This window comes from Canis lupus, chromosome 1 (assembly GCF_011100685.1).
Source record: "Canis lupus familiaris isolate Mischka breed German Shepherd chromosome 1, alternate assembly UU_Cfam_GSD_1.0, whole genome shotgun sequence".
Lineage (NCBI taxonomy): Eukaryota > Metazoa > Chordata > Mammalia > Carnivora > Canidae > Canis > Canis lupus.
This window is the reverse complement of record NC_049222.1, coordinates 72734335-72757763: the sequence shown is the minus strand read 5'-3', so window position 1 is coordinate 72757763 and position 23429 is coordinate 72734335. Positions and strand designations below refer to the sequence as shown.

Sequence of the window (23429 nt, the reverse complement as noted above, 5' to 3'; positions counted from 1 at the left end):
TGTTTCCACCCTTGTGGGTTTAAGAGCTCTTGTCTGAAACTGCTTGCAAGATTTTCTCTTTATCTCTGAAATTTGCAAGCTTCATTATTATAGTCTGGCTGTTGATCTATTTTTATTGATTTTAGGGGAGGGTGGGGTGGCTCTCTATGCCTCCTGAACTTGGGTGTTTATTTCCTTTCCCAGATTAGGGAAGTTCTCAGCTATAATTTGTTCTAATAGGCCTTCTGCCTCTCTGTCTTTTCTGATCTTCCAGGATATTCAAATATTATTGCACTTTATGCTATCACTCATCTTTCAAAGTCCCCCCTCAGCATCCAATAGTTGTTTTTCTCTTTTTCTCAGCTTCCTTACTTTCCATCATTTTATCTTCTGTATCACTGACTCTCTCTTCTGCCTCGCTTACCCTAGCAGTTAGAGCCTCCATTTCTTTTTTTTACTGCATCTCAGTAATGACATTTTTAACTTCAGCCTGTTTAGGTTCTAGTTCTTTTATTTCTAAGATTCTCTAGTGTCTTTTATGCTTTTTTCAACCCGGGTGATTATCTTTGTAATCGTTATTTTAAATTCTAGCTCTGGCATCTTACTTATATCTATATCAATTAAATCTATGGCAGAGAGTATTACCTCTGGTTCTTTCTTCGGTTGTGAATTTCTCCTTCTCGTCATTTTGTCCAAAAAGGACAGACAGAGAAAGAGGAGCGCATGAGTGGCTCAGTGGTTGAGTGTCTGCCTTTGGCTCACATCGTGATCCCTAGGTCTGAGGATGGAGTCCTGCATCAGGCTCCCCACAGGGAGCCTGTTTCTCCCTCTGCCTGTGTCTCTCCCTCTCTCTGTGTGTCTCTCATGAGTAAGTAAATAAAATCTTTAAATTAAAAAAAAAAAAAAAAGGAAAGAAAGAAAGAGAAAGAAAAAAACAGCAAAAACAGCAATAATAAAATCAACAACAACAATAACTTTAGGAAGTGACTCTGGTGCATGCTTTATATACTCTGCGGTTGTGTTTTGGCTGCTCTTTCGGGCTGGTCCTTCCTCCTTGTTTGTAGTGGGAAGTGTTTGGTCCTTTAAGTAGATATGCTTTTAGTAGCTTGTGAAGTTAAGCCGGAAGCTCATGTTCTGGAGCTTTCTTTAATCAGCAGACTTGGTATATGTTGGGGTTGTGTTTGTCTCCTGGGGGGGTTCACAAGCTGACTTGCCCTCGGAAGGACACACCTGCAGGCCAGGGGGCGGGACTGCGGGCAGAGGATTCCAGCCTCCACTGGAGGCACCGTGTGTCTCCCTGAGGTCCGACTGTGCTGGTGGCCGGTGGTGGTGGAGGAGATGGAATTTGGCGTCACTTTGTCCCTTCGTCCCCCGGGGAGGCAGAAGTCCCGGCAGCTGCTGCCCTGCGGTCCTCCCAGAAAAGTGCACAAGCTCGGGCGGCCCAGGACCTCGTCACTTCCCTGCCCTAGCCTGTCTGTGTCGGGGTCATCAGGTCCCCAGAGCCACAGGTCTCCTGAATTCCAATTCCGGCCGGAAGCTGGGATTCAGAGCTCCGAGTGCGCCCACCGCGGCCCTGGCGGGAAGGCTCGGGCCGCCCGCAGCCGCCGCGCCTGAAAAGCCTTCACGGGCACCTGCGCCGAGGCTGACAGTAACGCTCCGCGAAGAGCTGGAGCCGGCGGCCACCGTGTGCATTTGACTCGGTCCCCTACCGCCTCTGTGTTGGAAGCAGGCTGGCCGCTCCGGGGGCCGCGCAGCCCCGGCCCGCGCCCAGCCAGGCCCAGCCAGGCCCAGCCAGGCCCAGCCAAGCGCCTGGCGCCCCCCTCCGACCCGGCTGCGCGCCTCGCCTCCGCGGCTCCCGGCCGGCCCTTCGTCTGCAGAGGACAAGCACGCTGCTCCAAGGCCCTCCAGAAAAGGGAGCAGCCTTTCCCTGAGCAAAACCCAGGGATCCACTCGCCACCGATGCCGACTTTCTCCCTCTTCCTGACTTGGCTCCGAGAACCAGACTTCCTCCCTTTCGGGCCTCGCGGCTTCCCAATCCCCCGGTTCAGGGCTGCGAACTTTGCTTCTGCCAGAATCACTTGCTCCAAATATGCAGATTGTTTCTGTACTCTTCCCATCTTGCTCCTGATTTTTCAAACAGGTGAAGGTTGGTCTGGTTGTACTGGAAGAACAAAGCAAGTTCAAGGTGCCCCTACTACTCCACTGTCTTGGAACCACGAGGTTCAAATTTTAAAAGAACCGAAACAAATTCTTAAGCGATCTCTAAACTTTTGCCCACAAGTCTGTGGTGGCCGATTCCCTGGCCGACACACTTGGTACTATAACCCTATTAGCTGCTGTTCACGAGAGAAGACAGGTCAAAGTTGTTCTTTCCACATGTGGGTTTTTATTTTGAGCCCTTCACACCCAGCACAGAATTGCCTCTGGCTTCAAGAGCTGCGAGGAGCACTTTGCTGTGATCTTCTCGGTGTGATTTAAGAGCTTTGCCTTTTGTTACCCATCACCACTGTTTATAATTATTATTCACTCAAGGCCCTTAATAAAAAGGACAAGACAAAGACAAGGCAGTTTTCAGGGTCAAACCCACTACCTGCCTGCCTGGCTTTTCTGTACACAGGTGAGGTACTCCTGCACATCATCCGGGGACCCCAGAATGAGGGGGACTCGTTGGTGAATGGTCTCTGGCTTCACATCCAGCACGGGCTGAGTGCCTGTGGTCGCCAGGCCTCCAGCCTGCTCTATGATATAGGCCACGGGATTGCACTCATACAGAAGCCGGAGCTGTGGGAGAAACAGAGTCAGGTGGACAAGCTCTGCAAGTTGCCAGATATCCCAAGCCATGCCCCTTTTAAAGCTCAACAGGGAATTGCAGCTACTGAACTTCTGGTTTGTTAGCCCAAATGCAACGGACACCCCAGCAGAGTGAGCTTCCAGAAGTCAGGACCCCCCAGAAGCCCAGGCGCATCAGATGATGTTCATCGCCATGTCTTTCGGGCACCACTGGTTAGTATCTACTGTCTTGTGACCTCTGTGTTTACAAGAGACCTGCCTCCTCCCCCTGAGAATATGGGATCCAGATACTTGTTTGCTGTTGGCTCAGCAGTGAGGCAAACTGACTCTGAGGCCTGGTCAGGAGCCTCTGTATGTGAGGCCTTAGGGCTAGGAGGAAGTCCAGCTTGGATGGGATGGAAAGGTCACCTGGAGAGTACGGGGTAGCCTCTTAGGATAACTTCCCATCCAAGATCGTGTGGAGGAATCCCATACCTCAAGTGTCAGCATGACTAGGTAGTTTGTTGGGGTTAAAATGGCCTTTTCTCGTGGCCACTGAGACTGAGTTAACGACCACTGCTTGCACTCCCACGGCATCCTGCACGTCCTTCTGCATGCGTTTGTCACACTGAGGTTGGTTTCATATCTGCCTTCCTCCTTACATGCTCACCCTTGAGGGCAGGGACAGAGTCTGTCTTGGCGGATCACTATGGCACCTCCCCTCCCAGTACTGTCTGATGCAGGAGACAAGGCTCCTGTGTCCCTCGCCCATGGCCTCCCAGTGGAAGGCAGAAATGGGCGGGGTGTGGAGGGTCAAGTCAGCCTGTGCCCTGCTTGCTACATTGGGCCCGTGGACACAGGGCCAAGCCTATCCTGAGGAAAGACTACCTTTTCTAAGAGGTACCATAGGAACTAGCAGGTGCCTGCCCTGTACCCAGTGAGTCCTTGGGGAATTGAATTGAAATGGGCTGGACCCAAAGGCTTTTTTAGGTCTCTTTCTCTGTGTTGTCATTCCCTCCTCACCACCCCCACCCCACCACCAGACACCCACATACATCACATCAGATTCAGAGTGACAGTCTAGCTGCACGTTCTAACTCAATATCATATTATCTTCTCCTTCCTGCCCCAAAAGCTGCAAAAGCTGTGCAAAACCTGTTTTTTTTTTTATTTTTATTTATTTATGATAGTCACACACACACACACAGAGGCAGAGAGAGGCAGAGACATAGGCAGAGGGAGAAGCAGGCTCCATGCACCGGGAGCCCAACGTGGGATTCGATCCCAGATCTCCAGGATCGCGCCCTGGGCCAAAGGCAGGCGCCAAACCGCTGCGCTACCCAGGGATCCCCCAAAACCTGTATTGAAAAGAAAACAAGCTCCTTTCTGTAATCGGCTTACAAAATGGTGAAGCCAGCTCTCTGCAGCCTTTTTTTCTTTGCTTCAAATCCATTCTGAAGATCATTGGAAACTACTTTGAGAAGCAGTCAAATCTTGCTGATTTTTGAATTATTGTTATTTCATGGTGGGAAGCAAAATGTCTCTGGTCTAGGTTGGAGAGCCAGGTATTCAGGAGAAAGTAAGTCAAGACTCCAGGGGGCCATTTACTGCCATTTTGGTAAAACAGTGTACACTACCCTTACTCTAGACCTCCAGCTCTTGGAGTAATGGGTATCCTGGCAAGTGCAAAGAAGCCCCACTGGCTGTGGACACAATTGGATCTGCGAGTTTTGTCCCTGATCATCCACAGGAGGGACACTGGAGGCCAATTGGTCCTGCACAGCTACCTAACAGCTTGTAGCACTCCACTCTTTCCTCTCCTTTTCCTTGCTCTGGGCACTTGAGGATAGGGGATTTGGGATGTTTGACAATAAAGCCTCCGATTGTCACCAAGTAGCCTTTGTTTGTACCATTTTGATTCAGATACTTAAGAAAAAAAAGTACAGCATCTTCACATAAAATTTGTCTTTGAGCCAAGGTTACCCTTCACCTAAAGTTGTTCTTGTAGTAAATTCATCTTAAAACACAACATGCAGGTCTTCATGTTACTTTGGCCTGCAGCCCACGTGATCTACTTTTTTCTGCAACTAAATCTAAACAGATAAACAGAGACAAGCACACACAGGAGAAAAGGCATACACAATCACCCCACCCCAAAAACACACAGCAAGGATGCCTGGGTGGCTCAGCGGTTGAGCATCTGCCTTTGGCTCAGGGCATGATCCTGGAGTCCCAGGACTGAGTCCCACATCGAGCTCCTGTAGGGAGCCTCCTTCTCCCTTTGCCTGTGTCTCTGCCTCTCTGTCTCTCTCTCTGTCTCTCTCTCTCTCTGTCTCTCATGAATAAATAAATAAAATATTAAAACAAAAAAACACAGCAATGCCCACACAGATACCAGGAAAGCTAAAACACAGAGTTCAGGAACCAATGTACTTTCAACAGGGATGGCGGGGATGGTGCTATGAATATAGATCTACATGGAATTATATGTGCTTATGGAAATGTCCATGTAACTATATGTGCATATTTTCTGACTCATCTTAAATCATTTTAACAATTAGTAACAAATAGCCTAACCTTTTCTGTGTTGGAACTTAGTAGACAGCACTCCCTCATTTTCTAAATCTTATTTAATACCCTGTGCCAGTATCTTTTATGCAGAATTGTCTGTAACTCTTACTTCTAAAGGTTATGATAGGGAACCCTGGGTGGCGCAGCGGTTTAGTGCCTGCCTTTGGCCCAGGGCGTGATCCTGGAGACCCGGGATCGAATCTCACGTCGGGCTCCCGGTGCATGGAGCCTGCTTCTCCCTCTGCTTGTGTCTCTGCCTCTCTCTCTCTCTCTCTCTCTCTCTGTGACTATCATAAATAAATAAAAATTTTTTAAAAATTTAAAAAAAAATAAAGGTTATGATATACCTGAGCTAAATATTCACATGAAGAGAAACTCCTGATACACCAATCTGCATATTAAAAATCTTCCCTCTGGTCTCATGTGCTCTTAGATTTCTTATCATGGCTTTGAAACTGTCATTCCAGTAATTCAAATTGCACATCCTGGGAGACAAATATACATGTGGCCAGTTGTTGGTATATGTGAGAGTGTATTAGATCTTTGTTTTGATTTTTTTACTTAATGATCTCTGTGATTGGTGAAAAAATCAGACATGTTTCCATGGGAGGGTCTATTCAAGATAAATGCATTTGGGTCATAAGATTCCCATCTGATAATATAAGTATTTTGGGGTTTGGGTCATAAAGTTGCAATAAGACTTTCCAGGAACTACCTTCCCAGAAGTATTGAATAAGTTCTGACCAAAAGTTCTTATTCTGGAGTTTGGGAACTCTCCAGAGGATTCATGGGTAAACTTCAAGTCATCTGTGAACCCCCTAAAAACATATGTAATATATCTGTTTATGTGCATTTCTTTCCCCTGGGAAGTGGATCCATACCTTCTGTTAGATTCTCAAATGGTCTATAACCCAGAATCAGGTGGTGCTGAAGCTACAGGCACAGCATGTAGAAGGTGGTAAATGACCACAGCTGACACATGGTGAATGATGGGCATGAGGCCAAGGAATGTGAAGGGTAGTGAAAATTGCCAATAACAACTTCAGCCTCTACTACAGCCTCAAAATTTATTAATAGGAAATATAGCTCATTTTTCTTCCACCTACCCACTCACAAACTGCTGTGAAGAGGTCAGAGCAGTAGCCAAAAAGCAGGCATGAAGAGAAAGGGTACTCCAACTGGCTTACTGACGGATACAGCCTATGGACAAAAAAGAATTACCTTGCCCTTCGGACTTTTCTGGTTCGCTGGATACAGGAAGACTCCTCCATAGACCAGGGTACGGTGTACATCAGCCACCATAGAGCCCACATACCGGGCCCCATAGGGAGCACTGCCATCCTAGAAGGCAGAAAGAGAAGAGGCAAGATGCTCACCTAGATTAGATACTTGTTAACCACGTATCTTAAGAGATTGGCAAAGCAAAAGAAATTAACAGTCTTCTAAGGAAAGGAGACATTGGCAGCATTTAGGATGGGATTAGACAAGCAAGAGATAGTCACCCAACAAAAAAGAATTGAATTGCAATAAAAGCAGGCACTATAGGTGATTCCGAACCCTGAATATTAGATGGAATACAAAACCTGCCAATTACTCTCCTAGGTAATAATATGAGTAGCACTGAACAGAAATCTTGTGTAAACTCAGCTCAATAAATAATTTTTCAGTATCTTATTTCTGCCTGGCATCAGGCCAGGCCCTGAGGATGCCAAAATCAGAAAGACAGTCTCTGCCCCAAGGAACTCACCAACTGAAGGGGAAGACTAGCATATATAAATGAGTAAGATTTCAAAACACAGAGTTCAGGGTTCAGGAACCAATGGTACTTTCAACAGGGATGGTGGGGATGGTGCTATGAATATAGATCTACATGGAATTATATGTGCCTATGGAAATGTCTATGAAACTAAATATGCGTGCATATTTTCTGACTCATTTTAAATCATTTTAACAATTAGTAACAAATAGCCTAACCTTTTCTGTGTTGGAACTTAGTAGACAGCACTTCCTCATTTTCTAGATCTTATTTAATACCCTGTGCCAGTATCTCTTATGCAGAATTGTCTGTGACTCTTACAATTAAAAAATAAATGAATTTAAAATTTTATGATAAAAAGATGAATAACCCAATTTTTAAAATAGACCAAAAACTTACCTTATACCACATGACAAATACACTCAAAGTGGAACCTACACATAAGAGCTAAGACTATAAAATTCTAAGAAAATATCAACAGACTTTTGGGAGAAGAAACTTGAGAGAAATGGTATTAAAATTATCTGGCAAAGAAAACCGGAACATTTGGGAAAATGAAGAACAAGGAAAGAGTATCTCTACCAAATCTAAGAGCACGCAGTGAATTAACAATATTTACATATGCAAAGAAGAAATGCAAACACCCACCAGTAGATCAGAATAGAGTCTAGTCTTGGGCATTAAGAAAGATGAGAATTTCATTTATGCTGAACAGGACCTTTCAATCAGCATGAGACAGGATTATTAGCCAAAGAACAGCACTGTGCAAGCTGCTTAGAGAAGAGGGGGGAAGGATCCCTACCTCATTCTTTACACCCAGATTATTTCAACATGGAGAGAGACTTGAAAGGAGAAAATCACAAATAATTTAGAATAAGGCTGTCCAATGAAGTTCTCTGTAGTGATGAAAACACTTTTTATAACCACTGGCCCAAAGTAACCATGTGTGAGGTCTGGTAACGAGACGAAGTGTAGATGAAAACAGAATTTTACATGTTATTTACTGGTAATTACATGTGGCTAGTAGCTACTCTACTGGGCAGTACAGTACAGGAAACATGAGTACATTAATTCATAATCTAGAACACAACCATTAGTTACAAAGAAAAATAAATATAAAATTGCAAATACCTCTGTAGAATCAAAAGCTGAAAGTCTACCCATATTTCTAACATGAGTAACAGACAAAAGATAAGTTTCCTTCATTTACTAAGTGCGTATAAAGCAACAAGAAACAGATAATACTAATTAAATATTTGCTAAGGACAGAAATAGGCAATTTACTAAGACAAAAGTTGATGCTCGGTAAGTACAAGGAAACTTGTAAGACATAAGCCATCATTAAATATGTGCAAATCAAGCCACAAGGTTCACCTTTTTACCATCAGATGAACACAAATTTTAAAAGATTCACCATATCTCGCAAAGGCAGGGACACAGGGAAATGGGCACTCTTTCATATGATGCCGTAACATATAAACTGATGCAACTTTTCTGAAGAATACTTGGTGACATCAACATGTGAGATGCACATACCCTTTGACCCAGCAACTTCAGCAAGACATGTGTCCTACAGATACACCTGCAAAGGTCACAAGCACACACATTTGGAATCTCCGCTGCAGCTTTGTGTCAATCTCCAAATCATGACAAAGAAAATCAGTGAGACTAACATGCTCTGCCTGGTGTTCTAAAAGGGGCAGGTATGGAGGTGGGTAAGCGTAATCCTTCCTGCCACCCCAGCTCAAAGAATAAAAGCAACACTTGGCAGTGGTCATCCCTGGAAAGAGCAACTTGACTGGGGTTAGGGAATGGGGGAGGCTTTCATTTTTAATTTTGCATAATTCTGTATGCTTTACATGCCCTAATCTTAGATTACATTTTAAAATTGAAGTAGAATTCAAAAATAAATAAATAAAATCAAATAAAATTGAAGTAAAATTCACATCAGCCCCTAGCAACCACTGATCTGCCTTATGTCTCTACACACTGACCTTATCCTTGCAACTGGCTCTTTCCACTTAACATAAATGTTTTAGAAATTATCCATGCAGTGGTATAGATCAGTTCTTCATTCCTTCTTATGGGTGAATAATACTCCCTTTTCTGAATGTACCAGCTTTTATCCATCCACTCATCACTTGATGGACATTTGAGTTTTTCCACTTTGGGTTATTGTAAATAATGCTGCTATGAACATGTGTGTGCAATTTTTTTATGAATATCTGTTTTCAGTTATTTGAAGTATATACATAGGACCAGAATTGCTGGGTCATATGGTCATTCTATGTTTAACTTTTGAGATACGTTACTTTTTAAATTTTGTTAACAAGAATAGAAACCAGTTTCAATCAAGTGGAAACATTACAAACTATTTATTGTCTTCTTCTTTGAGCCTTTCTTTCTTTAGAAAGAGTTAAAAGTACTTAATTAAAGAAATAAAGAAAGCGACAGCTTCATGCCAACACCCACAGGCCAGCCTCTCCTGTCTTCACCTCTGCCCCTCTCTCTTCACAGAGAATTGCTGAGGGAAGGGGGCACAGATTACTTTCCCTAATTTCCCTTTAATCTTTCTAGGGGATCACTGCAAACCTCCACCACAGCCAGGAGGACGCCCATTCCCATTTGACCAAAGTCAAAATTCCTTTTTGTATTTATAGGCGGATATTCTAGAATCCAACTTGGGTTTCATTGTCTTTCTGTCTTATTAGTCAGAACTGGACACTCCCAAGAATATCCAGCACTTCAGTCAAAATGATTATTGTTTCTACATCAAGAAGAAAGTCCTTCCCTGGACTCTCAAGTGTTGCCTGAGGAAACTACCTGGCATTCACACTGCTTTCCTGCTGTTACATGTAGACTAAACTTCCTGGGGCCAGAATCAACTAATCTCTAGTCTCCAATGTATGGAACTTGTAAGGGATTTTATGTGAAAAGCAAGCAAGAAAAGCCAAAACCTCCTAGAGACAAAACAACTCCTTTTATGCTAGGGGCAGATGCATATTAAGTCTAGAATTTCACATTAATAAACAACTGGAGGATTCTGGAGACTTGCTATATGTTGGGGAATATGTCCCTTCCTTTGCTGTTGAGAAGGGTCTCATCGTTGAATCAGTATTGAAATATTGATTAATACATTGGGCTCAATAGTCTACCATTTCCATGATAAGTGAACACTGACTTTTTTATTTTCTAAGGGGACTGCTCCACTGAACAACTATTGCAGAATGAGGAGGAGATGAGAATAATTTGCTGTTTAGATCCTACTGCATGAGTCCCACCTGTTTGTCAGCAAACAGGGTGCAGTAATGGGTGGCCTTTCACAGGCTATTCTAGCAATGTTAACCTGTCCTGTAAATAACGCATACACTCCCCTTTACATTATTTTTGTCCCATTATCTCCATTCTATATCTGTAGATTAATTTCCTGATATAAAGAAATGTCTAAGAAACTGCCCAGCACAGTACTTTTTCAAGTGTGCATGGAAATCCATTAATGGGTGATAAGCCCATTTAATGAGAGATTACTAACATGCTTTTTTTTTTTTTTTTTTGAAATGAGATGCAATCTAAACAAATGGAATGGAACACAACAGAATGGAACAGATCAGAATAGGGGAGCCTGGGTGGCCCAATCAGTTAAGCGTCTGCCTTCAGTTCAGATCATGATCCCAGGGCCCTGGGATGCAGCCCCCCATCAGGCTTCCTGCTCAAGGGGAAGCCCGCTTGTCCCTCTCCGTCTACCACTCCCTCTGCTTGTGCTCTCTCCTCTCTCTATTTCTGTCTCTCTCTCAAATAAATCAATAAAATCTTAAAAAAAAAAAAAAGAACAGAACAGAATTGAATTGAATAGAAAAGTGAAAAGGTAAAAGTATCTTAAAACACATCGAGATTAAGGCAATTTATTTCAGTGGGGCCTGTGTGAGTGTGTACATGCACACTGGCACACATATGCTCTGAATTAGATGTAAAATGCATTTGTTATTAATGTTCACAGTCAAAAATTCTTCAGAGCCACTGGTCTAATTGACCTTTCTTACTCCTGAGCTGTCTCTGGGGAAACTGTATAGATCTTCTTAAGGCATTTATTCCATTTTGTAAAATTACAAGGAGTAGTTTACCTTAGAACCTGAGTATCTTTCTTCTAGGAGTAGTAACACTATCTAAGCTGGACTGTGAGAAAGGATACAAGAGAAAAACATTTTTTTTAAGAGCACAGAGTATTATTTGAGAGGAGAAAAAGTTAAAATGGAATTGGGAAAGATCTTAATATCTTCTAAGAGTTTCAGTTTTACTGAAACTTTATCTTCCCTGACTTTATAATTACCCTTTTTATGTGGTTTTCCATTTGGGAGCTCATCCTGTGGTAAGATTTAAAGGCACACCAACCTGCTGTTGGTCATTCATGAGCTGATGCCTTATTTCCCATTTGAAACCTCTCCTTCCAGGAAACAACAAATGTTGGAGAGGAATGCGGAGAAAAGGGAACCCTCTTACACTGTTGGTGGGAATGTGAACTGGTGCAGCCACTCTGGAAAACTGTGTGGAGGTTCCTCAAAGAGTTAAAAATAGACCTGCCCTACAACCCAGCAATTGCACTGCTGGGGATTTACCCCAAAGATTCAGATGCAATGAAACGCTGGGACACCTGCACCCCGATGTTTATAGCAGCAATGTCCATAATAGCCAAACTGTGGAAGGAGCCTCGGTGTCCATCGAAAGATGAATGGATAAAGAAGATGTGGTCTATGTATACAATGGAATATTCCTCAGCCATTAGAAACGACAAATACCCACCATTTGCTTCAACGTGGATGGAACTGGAGGGTATTATGCTGAGTGAAGTAAGTCAATCGGAGAAGGACAAACATTATATGTTCTCATTCATTTGGGGAATATAAATAATAGTGAAAGGGAATATAAGGGAAGGGAGAAGAAATGTGTGGGAAATATCAGAAAGGGAGACAGAACATAAAGACTCCTAACTCTGGGAAATGAACTAGGGGTGGTGGAAGGGGAGGAGGGCAGGGGGTGGGGGTGAGTGGGTGACGGGCACTGAGGGGGACACTTGACGGGATGAGCACTGGGTGTTATTCTGTACGTTGGTAAATTGAACACCAATAAAAAATTAATTTATTAAAAAAAAGAAACCTCTCCTTCAAAGACATTTATGGTATTCTTTGTATAGAGCTGTTATTTTTTTAGTGGTAACATAAATATCCTTTTTATGGGCTCTAGAGGAGGCACTTTAGCTTAGAATGGGAACCACTATAAAACATCTCCAAGATCAGGAACCTGTAAACAATTTTGACTTTATCATTCACATCCTGTTACTTTGCCCTCAAGACATTGGATGGGTTTGTGCATGATGGCAAAATATGACCCTATAAAAGAGAGGTACAGGAAACTGACTTTTGAGAACTTCAATTTAAAAATAAATGAAAAGGGCATCCCAGGTGGCTCAGTGGTTTAGTGCCGCCTTCAGTCCAGGGTGTGATCCTGGAGACCCGGGATCGAGTCCCATGTCGGGCTCCCTGCATGGAGCCTGCTTCTTCCTCGCCTGTGTCTCTGCCTCGCTCTCTCTCTCTCTCTCTCTCTCTCTGTGTGTCTCATGAATAAATAAATAAAAATCTTTAAAAAAATAAAAGAAAAGAAAAAGAAAAAGAAATGAAAGAAAGTAGAAAACTCTCTATAGCTTTAGTGTGAGGTAAAAAAGGGCAGGTCCCAGCATCCTGTTAACTGACTGCCACCTGGGACCATGGAATCACCAACTCTTTTCCCTTGGAGTTCATGAGGACTTCTAGGGACAGCCAAGCTGGCAACCATACCACTGCATTTCCATCGCAGGATAAAGGGCCCCTCTTTTGACATTCCCCAGAATTTGGTGAGAGAAGGTCCCACTTATAAACAAGCTTGCATTCGTCTTCTAATTTAGATTAGACTTGACACACTTGATCTGGAAATTCTTTGACTCTGCTCCCATATCTGTCTTAAAATCTCTCTTAGTATGGTGAACATACTGAATGGATTGTTTGGGCTGCATTAGTAGCCACATGCAGTCCAGGACTTGGTAATCCTGTTGAGAGACAAAGAATATCCTAAAGCTTGGGGTAAACACAAGGCCCTGATATTAGGGTATATGAATGGGACTTTCAAATATAAGTACTTCACCTAAAAGCAAATATAAGTGAGGGATCAGAATCTAATAGGTGGTGGTTCAGCAAGCAAATGACCTGAGAGGTTCTGGCCTAAATAAACCCTGAAATTTGGAAATTTGTTTTCTTTATAAATAACATCTCCTGGAAAAACTCAACTCGGGAGTATTATCTTGAGTAGGTCTTTAGCTGTGAAAAATGTGGCTGATTTATGAAGAAAGGTAGATTCCACCATTCTCATACTGACCAGAGCCATAAACAGCAGCATCCACCTCTTTCAACCAGGCCCCCAAAGCTGCCACCCCAACAGAGACCCACTGAGGCAGCATTCTCCCGGCTACTGCCTTAGGTTTCCTTCACTCACCTCAGGAAATTTCTTTTTCTGCACGTATTCTGAGGTGGCAGCATCAAAATACTTGGCATAACCCTCATTGAGACTGTAAATCTTTCCTTTCTGTTTTATCTTGACATCTTTTTCCACTAGGACAAATTCACCAAGTGCCTAGAAAGATGAAAAGAAACACCTGGAAGGAGATAGATACCAGGAAACGAAAGCTAACAGCACATTCCCCAATAATCAGAGAGCATCAGAAGATGTGGGCCTGCTTGAGGAGCCCAGCTGTGCCACATCCTTCTGCAGCGCCAGTAGTACTCTAGCAAGAGAGGATATAATTCAAAGGAAAGAGGGAAAGCTCCGTTGGTAAATTTTACTGCCTGCCAGGTTACTCATTTATGGAGAAACTTGAAGTCTTAATGCCTCAAGTTCTCATCCCTAGTTAATTCCTAATTTTGGCCAGAAGATTTATGCCATCAACAATAAGAGGAAGAAGTTTCATGAATGGGATGTGTCATAAAGGTGGGGGATGCAGTTCCCCTACTAATGTGTGGTCCATTTATTGTAATGACTCAGCCTTAGGAGCCAGGAAAAGTTGCCTGTGATTCTTATACAGGGTAATGAGGAAATCCCTTCAATCAGAAACTGTATTCACTTGGCATAAGGAATAAAAAGGATAGACATGAAAGAAATCTACAGAATTACTAATAAAATGGTGCCCAGTGTGCCAGCTATGGTAACTCTGCAGGACATCCCTCAGGTACCTATTTATCTGAGTGCTTATGGATGTGATTAGCTGACTGCAGGTAACACCTTGAAAGGCTGGATGTCTCTCTAAGTCACTAGGAGGAAATCTAGGCTTGGAAATATAATCAGTTTTAATGAACTTCAAAGACTAAGAAAGTGAAATCCCCAGGGTGACAGCTCACAGCTATCAGCTAGACTGGAAGGTTCCTAATAAGCATAGGAATTTACATTCCCAAAGTATAAAGAGGCAGGACCATGCTGACCATGTCTGAATCAAGACAATGATGAGAACACTCAGCAACCACTAAAGTAACTAAACATCTCTCCTCCGCTGTATGTGAGTGGGGACTTCTTCTTACCAATGAATCGCTACCTTCGCTTTAATCTTCCCACCTCCTAGATAAAAATTACTGATACACAATCATTAATTGTACCTCCTCCCAAGCCAGAACTGACCCTCTCTTTCTTAAATCCTCTTGAGACCATCAAGCAAAAGCCGACTTGCTATAAAGTCCATCCCAGCTCCCTCCTAGCATGACAGTCTACCATTCTTCTAGAGAACAGCACATCCATCCTTATTCAGTAAACCCAACTTCTTTCTATTATAGACAAGTTCCTGACAGTCTCTGGCTCATGAGCTTTAATAACTTGCTGTGGACATTTGTTGCTTTGGAGCAGCCCAGTGTGGAGTAACACTTCCTAAAAGCAGCCTAACTCCCTTTGAAGAGTTAACTCTTCTCATTGGATGCCAGTCCAGGAAGATTAAGCTGATCTTCCTCTGGTCCAAAATCAGGCATTTGACTTAGCTTGGCAAATTAGATACTCCTCCCTGGCAACTAAAACCTGAGTGAGAAACACAAAATCAGGGACAGTGTCCAGACCAGACTGGCCATGCTGCAAGCCCATCCATTCCTGGAACTCCTGTATCCTGGTCCCCAAGACCTGCCCATTTCTAGCCTATGTTCTGAGCTTTACCATTAATATGATAATATCCTTTACTTAATTGGGAAGAACACGTACATGATCAGGAATCCCACAAACCTGTGCTGTCCAATAGAGTAGCTACTAGCCACATGTGGCAATTTAAGTTAATCTGAGTTTCTTAGTCACTCTAACCACATTGCAAATGTTCAATAGCCATAGGAGGCTAGTGGCTACCATATTGGACAGCCCAGATTTAGAACACATCCATGGTCACAGAAAGTTTTATTGGATGGTGCTACTCTAAAAAATCCATGTTTCTGTCTACACATTGGCAACATTAGGATTTTTTAAATTATTGTATTCCCATAAGTCAAAAAGGTGGAATGCATTTTTGGATTAGAAACTCCTTAAGGACAGAGCCTGGGTTGCTATGACAAACCTATAGAACACTTCAAATGCCCTCCACTGGACAGGGATCATTAATGATTTCTAATGTTGGTGTTGATTCCCTAACTAGATACTCTTGTCCCTAAAGTAAGTATTAAGAATGACAAAAAATTACCCCAGTGGATTGGAATTAAGCACAGAGGCAGATGGAGTCCTAAGTACTGATACTGCCATATTGGGTACTTACTGGGTCAAGCATGAAGAGGTCCACTCCTTGCCCAGTGGAAAGAGCCACCAGGGTTGCACTACCATAGAGGGCATAGCCTGCAGCCACAATATTTCGGCCTGGCTGCAAAGCATCCTTTTCAGAAGGTTCGTCCTCTGAGGTCTGTAGAAGAGAAAAGAGAAACATAGGGTGTTACTGTCTCTGGAAAGAACCATTTGCCAGAGGCCTGGGCTTCAGATCTCCACTGAAGGAAGTGCAGTTCTCAGAATTTTAAGCTGAGGCAAATGCATCTGGAGGAGATGCATTACCATGGTAACAAATGGTTCCTGCTGAGCCATTAACAAAGGCCATTCTAGCACTTCTCCCTAGTTTCTGAACATATTCATCTGCATCCTGCACAAAGCACCCCAAGATGCTAAACCACAGCCCCCCTTAATAATTATAAGCCATGCTCCTTGACTGTTACAACAACCAAGGCCATGAAACTCTGATCGTGTGCCCTATCTCGTTATACATACTCAACAACATTCTGAAGGAAATACCTTTATCATCTCCATTGTGTAGATGCAACTCTCAGAGCCTGAATGTTTGGATAACTCACCTGATACTAGAAAGCCTCAGAGCTGGAGTCAAGCCCAGGCAGCCTGGCTCAGGGCTCTTCCCTGTTCCATATGCTGTACCTGGAAGGCCTTGCCCTTGCCTGCCCCCCACCTCCACCCTAACATCACTGTGGATGGCAGATGTGAAAGGAGTTTTGAAGGAGAGGCAAATGGGCACTCTTCAATCAACTCTTCAAATCAGAAGACCTAGATGGATTCAGTTCCACAGACCATGGCGAATAGCTATGACAAATGTGACAAGGTGAGGCTCCAAACTCACTTTCCCATAGTCTGTTATTTATACCCAAGGAACGTGGTGCTTGGTCCTCAAGGGTTAAATACAAACTGTTGGCCTCACTGCTTCTGAGCTATTCGATTTCCCACTCTCTGTTTTCTAGTACAGCTACCTCAGCTGTTTAATTAAATGCCCTGTTCTCTCTAGATACCAGTGGATTTTGTCTAAAAGGCCAGTCCAGAAATACTACATAGTGATTTCCTGTTGAGCAGAAAACTCCAGAGAATTGCAAAGTGGTGGAGGTGAACAAAATACCTTTAAAATTATGAAGACAGGGGGATCCCTGGATGGCTCAGCAGTTTAGTGCCTGCCTTCGGCCCAGGGTGTGATCCTGGAGTCCCAGGATCAAGTCCCAGATCAGGCTCCCTGCATGGAGCCTGCTTCTCCCTCTGCCTGTGTCTCTGCCTCTCTCTCTCTCTCTCTCTCTCTCATGAATAAATAAATAAAATCTTTTTAAAAAATTATGAAGACATATTGGTGCTTATGTAAATAGGAATCAGAACAACAATATTGAGCTGTATATCAGACACATTAAAAATGTCAATTATGCTAATTAACTCCCCTGAAGAATAACTTCTTCAGGGTAAAATAGTAATTTTTATTTATATGGGGCTTTATATGTTTCAAAGTACTTTCACATCATCATGCTTTTTGTAAAACAATGGAGAGTCTCCCTAACCCGCATTAAAAGTGAAGGGATGGAGGTCAGGAGAGGTACTCACACATTTTGAAACCAGTGAGTGATAAAGCTAGGATGGACCCACATCTCCCAATCCTAAGCCAGCATCCTTCTCAATACTGTCACAGAATATGGGGCCAAGTGGCCCTTTGCTAGTAATATCCTAACGACTTCACTGTAAATCAAATTTTACCGATCTTTAAAGATGGTAAATTCCTGGAGCACCTGGGTGGCTCAGTCAATTAAGCGTCCAATTCTTGATTTCTGCTCAGGTCATGATCTCAGGGTTGTAAGATCAAGCCCCAGGTCAGGCTCTGCACTGAGCACAGAGTCTGCTTAAGATTCTCCCCCTCTCTCCCTCTGCCTCTCCCCTGCTCACATGCAGGGTCTCTCTCTCTCAAAAAAAAAAAAAAAATGGTAAATTTATTTTAATGATTTTTCCTTATCTTCTCACCTTACAGTCTTTCAAATAACTTTTTTTCTTGCATCTAATTACATTTCCATCTGACTTGCTCATATGTTCAGTAAATTGGCCTTATTTTCAGATTTTCAGACCACATACAGATTCTGGGAACCAGGCCCCAAAACAGATTCTCAAAGTGGACCAGCATCATAAGCACCCCCTGGGATCTTGTTAGGCGTACAAATACTTGCCTTCCACCCCAATCTGGCCAGACCTACAATATCAGAATCTCTGGGCCTCAGAATCAGACCTCTAGGTGATTCTGAGGCATGCTGGTTTGGGAACCATTGCTCTAAAGTATGTGTTCTTAAGAATCTTCAGGAAAAGGCTCTTTATTAAAATCTTTAGTCTTCACCATTGAAGCTTTGGAAACACCTTCATTTGGCCCCAGAAGGACCACATTTTCTATGTATAAAACCAGAGCTCTGTCCTGCTGATTTCTCCCTGACCAGAGGCTATCTTTCCTGTGAGCTGTGATCCTCCAGCCCCCATGCAGCCTAGCACCCTCTTCATGGCCCTTTGGGCTCTGTTGTGGCTTGAAAAGACCAACTCCTTCCCCACTGGCTTCACTAGCTATTAATAACAGGTTGAACTCTCTGGCTTAAAGAAATAAGAAAAAATGCTTTCTGGATCACAAGACCTCCCTCTAGCCATTGCCAATTCTCATCTTCATATATCCTGGAGTCTAGAATACGTATTTACACTAGCTATCTTTCTTCTCCTGTCCCCACTGCAGGCTACTAAATATGATCCCATCTACTATCTCAAGAGCACATTGTCCAGTCCTCCTTACCCTACCTCTGGGCAATGCTGGGTCCCTTGGCTACTGTCTCATCTTGATATGGATCTCTCCTGAGCATCTGTCTACCTCCTTCTTTTCTAGCCTGCAATATTATGATTAGAAATATTTATTTGTGCATTCAGATGACCAAAATGCATTTCTCATATATATTTACTTTTCACCCACAGTTCCTGGCTCACGCTTCCAAAAACCCTCAGACTTCCTTTAGTGTTGAGAGTGATAAAGTGTCTTTGTCATGCTGATGAATGACTTTTGGACACATCTAAGGAGGGTGCCTTGTTGTCTGGAGAACAAACCTCTGTGATTAGAAGATTGAAACTTTCAGCCCCGCCCCCTGACCTCCTGGAGCAATGGAAGGGATGGAGATTGAATCTACTGCCAATGGCCAATGATTTAATCAATCAAGCCTATGTAATGAAGCCTCCATAAAACCTTTAGAGTCTGAGGAGCTTCTGGATTGGTAAACACCCAGAGATTCAGGGAAAATGGTTGCTATCTCCAGGTAGATAGTGTTAGAAATAACTTGAATTCTTGGACACCTGCCAGTATCTAAGAATTGCTGGTGCTGTGTGGAGACCCCGCCCCCACATTGGAATTGGGTCCAGGAACCTTTCATAGCCTTCTTTCTAACTCTCTAGCCGTTCTTTCTTACTTGCTTTTGCCACCTTATTCTTCTGACCCCTTAAATGTAGGTGCCCCTCCTGGGTCCTCTCCACCCTTGGAATATCTAACCAGTACAAAATGGACTCTCTTAACTGCCACCTATCCAAAGTGTATACTTCAGTTGCTGTGAGACAAATAAATTTAATGAGGGCTTGGATAGATGCCTGACCCAAACTGGCCCAATCAGAGTCTACTCCAGAAATCCAGATTTGGGGCTAGAACACTCTGGTCTATGACAACTTGGGAGCTGTGGGATGGCACCTTTCTTCTGCCATAGGCCAGAGAGCCAGAGAAAACTTGGTCCACAGAGAGAGGAAGTGTCCACGTGGCAGGAAGGCAAGAGAAGAGACTCTTTTCTGGTCCCAGCCTTCCCTGAGGCTGGTCATATTCCTGCCTTAGTTTCCTAATCCATTCTTGGGATTTATACTAGAGCCCTAATAAAGCTCTCTTTGTAGTCTATACACTTCTCAGCAATCTCACCCACAACCAGAGTTCAAAGCCCTAAGACCTGCCAATGACTCCCAGAACTCCATGTTCATCTCCCCGGGGAGCCCAGCCTCAAAGTCACCTGCCCACCAGACATCCCTAGTCAGGTATCCCACAGATACACCAAACTCAAGACAGAATTTGTCTGCCCCATCTCACTCCCCAAAATCCCTGCTCTGCTCCCATTGCTTCCTGTTTCAGCAAATGGCACTGTCACTTGCCAGTAGAAACCTGAGGGTCACCTACCCCTCCCTTTCCCTGACCACCCTCCTTGCCCTCATCCATGCCCTCCTCCTCTCAGTCACTAAGCCCAGTCACTCCTGGCATCCACTCTTCACAGCTCTGTGGCCCCCTCTCCATCCTCACCACCACCACCACTTGGCCTCAGGTGACCTTCACTTCCTGCCTGTTCCCTCAACTCCACCCTTACCCCATTCAGATTCATGTCACTTCTCTGTTTAAAACACTTTATTGACTTCCCACTGCCTCAACATCTGATATTCTTAATTCATTGTACAGGCCTTCCATGATCTGTCCTCTTCTGGTTGACCACCCTCATCTAATACCATCCTCTACCCGCAACCCAGCAACACTGAGCTCCTTTTCTCTTCTTGAGCATTCCTCCCTACATCTGAGCTCCAAGACTCTGTCTATGACCTTCTTTCTAGCCAGAATGGCCAGCTCCTTTCTCCTCACACCCTCTGCCTAAGGAACTCATAGTTAACCTTCAAGTCCCAGGTGAAACATCAGCTTCCCCATGGAGGCCTTCCCTAACCTCACAGTTGGTCTTCCAGATACTCGGTACTTCTCCTCGGAAGCTGCCAACACACCGTCATCATTGTGTTTAACATCTGCCTTCCTAAACACATTGTAAGCTGCATGGTGGCAGGTGCCAACTGTCTTGTTCATGCCTATTTTCCTACCATTGGGTGCAATCTGGCCCATGTTTATTTCATTCAATTGATAGACGTGCAAATACACATGCAAATTTATACACATGCATATATGTACATGCACACATACTTTTTCAGGAGCAGCCTGGGCAGGCTATTGCATAGGCATTCCCAAATTTAATCAACCTCTTGTTTAAAATTTAGATTTGGGACACCTGGGTGGCTCAGCAGTTAAGCATCTGCCTTCCAGCTCAGGGCGTGATCCTGGAGTCTCGGGGTCGAGTCCCACATTGGGCTCCCTGCATGGAGCCTGCCTCTCCCTCTGCCTGTGTCTCTGCCTCTGTGTGTCTGTGTGTGTCTCTCATGAATAAATAAAATCTTTAAAAAAATAAATAAATAAAATTTAGATTTTTCCTGAAATTTAACTTTTTGTTTTAAAATGATAGATTCACAGGAAGTTGCATAAATAGTACAGAGATACCATGTATCTTTCACCCAATTTCCCTCAAGGTTACATTGCATATATTTTACTGTAGTACAATATCAAAACCAGGAAACTGACATTGGTATTAAGTCTATGTGTCGGGATCCCTGGGTGGCACAGCGGTTTGGCGCCTGCCTTTGGCCCAGGGCGCGATCCTGGAGACCCGGGATCAAATCCCACATCGGGCTCCCGGTGAATGGAGCCTGCTTCTCCCTTTGCCTATGTCTCTGCCTCTCTCTCTCTGTGACTATCATAAATAAATAAATAAATAAATAAATAAATAAATAAATAAATAAATAAATAAATAAAAATTAAAAAAAAAAGTCTATGTGTCATTTTGTGTAATTTTATCACATATGTAGACACCACATAAAGATACCTAACTACCCCATCAAGCAGAGAAATCTCTCTCATGCTACTTCTTTATGTCATACCCATCTTCCTTCCCACTCCACCATCCCCAACCTCTGGTAACCACTGATCTTTCTCCAGCTGTACAAGTCTGTCTTTTTTTTTTTTTTTTTGAGGTTTGCTTATTTATTTGAGAGAAAGAGTATGCATGGGTGCAGGGGTTGGGATAGGAGCAGAGGGAGAGAACCTTTTAAGCAGACTTCCCACTGAGCACAAAGCCAGATATGGGGCTCAATCCCACAACCCATGAAATCACTTGCTAGCTGAGCCCAAACCAAGAGCTAGATGCTCAACCAACTGAGCCACCCAGTCACCCCTGTATACGTATGTTTTTAGAGACTGTTGCATAAATGGGATCATACTGCTTGTGAACATTTGAAATTGTCTTTTTTCACTCAGCCTGACACCATTGAGATCTATTGACATTGTTATTGTATCGATAGTTTATTACATTTTATTGCTGAGTGATTCTCCATGGTATGCATATATCACTGTTCAACCATTCACCTGTTGTAGGACATTTGGGTTATTTCCAGTTGTGGGTTATTACAAATAAAGCTGTCACAAAAATCATGGGCAGGTTTTTGTGTGGACACAAGTCTTCATTCTTCTGGGGTAAATGAAGAAATTGCCAAATTCTTCCCAAGTGGCTGTGTCACTTTACATTTCCACTAGCCACACATAAGGGACGTCATTTCTCTGCATCCTTGCCAGCATTTGATGTTGTCACTATTTTGTATTTGAGGGGTTCTAGTATGTGTACAGTGATGTCTCATCATGGTCTCGCTTTCCATTTCCCTAATGGCTAGTGATGTTGAACATCTTTTTATGTGCTTATTTGCCAACAAACAATTTCACCTGTGTGGTGACATGTCTCTTCATGTCCCACGTTCTGCTTGGATCATTCAGAGTTTTTTTACTATTGAGTTTTGAGAGCTCTTATATGTTTTAGATAGGAGTCCTTTGTCAGATTGGTTTGCAAAAATATTCTCTCATTCTGTAGCTTGTGTGTTCATCCTCTTAACAGAGTGCACTTTTTGGAGAATTGCTCCATCTCATCTAAGTTGTCAGACTTATGTGTGTAGAGGTATTTATAGAATTCCCTTATTTTTCTTCTGATGCCTCCTAATTTTTTAAAAATACCAAAATAACTTTGAGATGAACAGTCTAATGTACAAATATGTGTTTCTCTGATTACTCTCCAAAGAAAAATTCCAAATAATGAAATTATTGGGTAGAAGACTATTGATACACATTGAAAAGTTGTCCCTCAGAAAAATTGTATTAACTTATAACATTACCATCAGTGATAAAAAGCATTTGCTTTTTTTTTTTTCTGAGAGAGAGAGTATGTACATGAGTTAGAGTGGGGTGGGGTGTGGGGAGCGGGCAGAGGGAGAAGAAGAGAAAGACCTTTTAGCAGGCTCCATGCTCAGTAGTCATGGCCTGAGTCAAAATCAAGAATCAGACACTTAACCAACTGGCCACCCAGGCACCCCAAAGCATTTGCTTTAATTCAATCTGATGAACATAAGAGAGCACTATTATTTTCATCTTAGCCTATTTGATGGCTGAAAAAAATTATATTTCTTTTGTTTTAATTTCCATTTTTTATAGTTAAAAATGTAAACTTCATAAGCTTCTTGTCCATTTTTATTTCTTATTTTGTAAGTTGCCCATTTCAAGTCTTTGTGTATTTTTCTCTTAGGATATTTGTCTTCTTGTTGTTTATTTTATTTTTTTAAAAGATTTTATTTATTTATTCATGAGAGACACAGAGAGAGAGGCAGAGACACAGGCAGAGAG

At 43.0% G+C, this 23429-nt stretch overlaps 1 protein-coding gene across 1 annotated transcript in view; it reads right to left on the bottom strand.

Moving 5' to 3' along the window:
- Positions 1–2342: 2342 nt before the first annotated feature.
- FBP2 (fructose-bisphosphatase 2) overlaps positions 2343–23429 on the bottom strand; it is a 32673-nt gene continuing 11586 nt past the window's right edge. Inside the window, exons 4-7 of the mRNA XM_038526902.1 lie at positions 15870–16010; positions 13595–13732; positions 6541–6660; positions 2343–2760 (exon numbers count right to left, since the gene is read on the bottom strand). Coding sequence (XP_038382830.1) covers positions 2566–2760; positions 6541–6660; positions 13595–13732; positions 15870–16010 — 594 coding nt within the window. The 3' untranslated portion in view covers positions 2343–2565. The remainder of the gene's footprint in view (positions 2761–6540; positions 6661–13594; positions 13733–15869; positions 16011–23429) is intronic.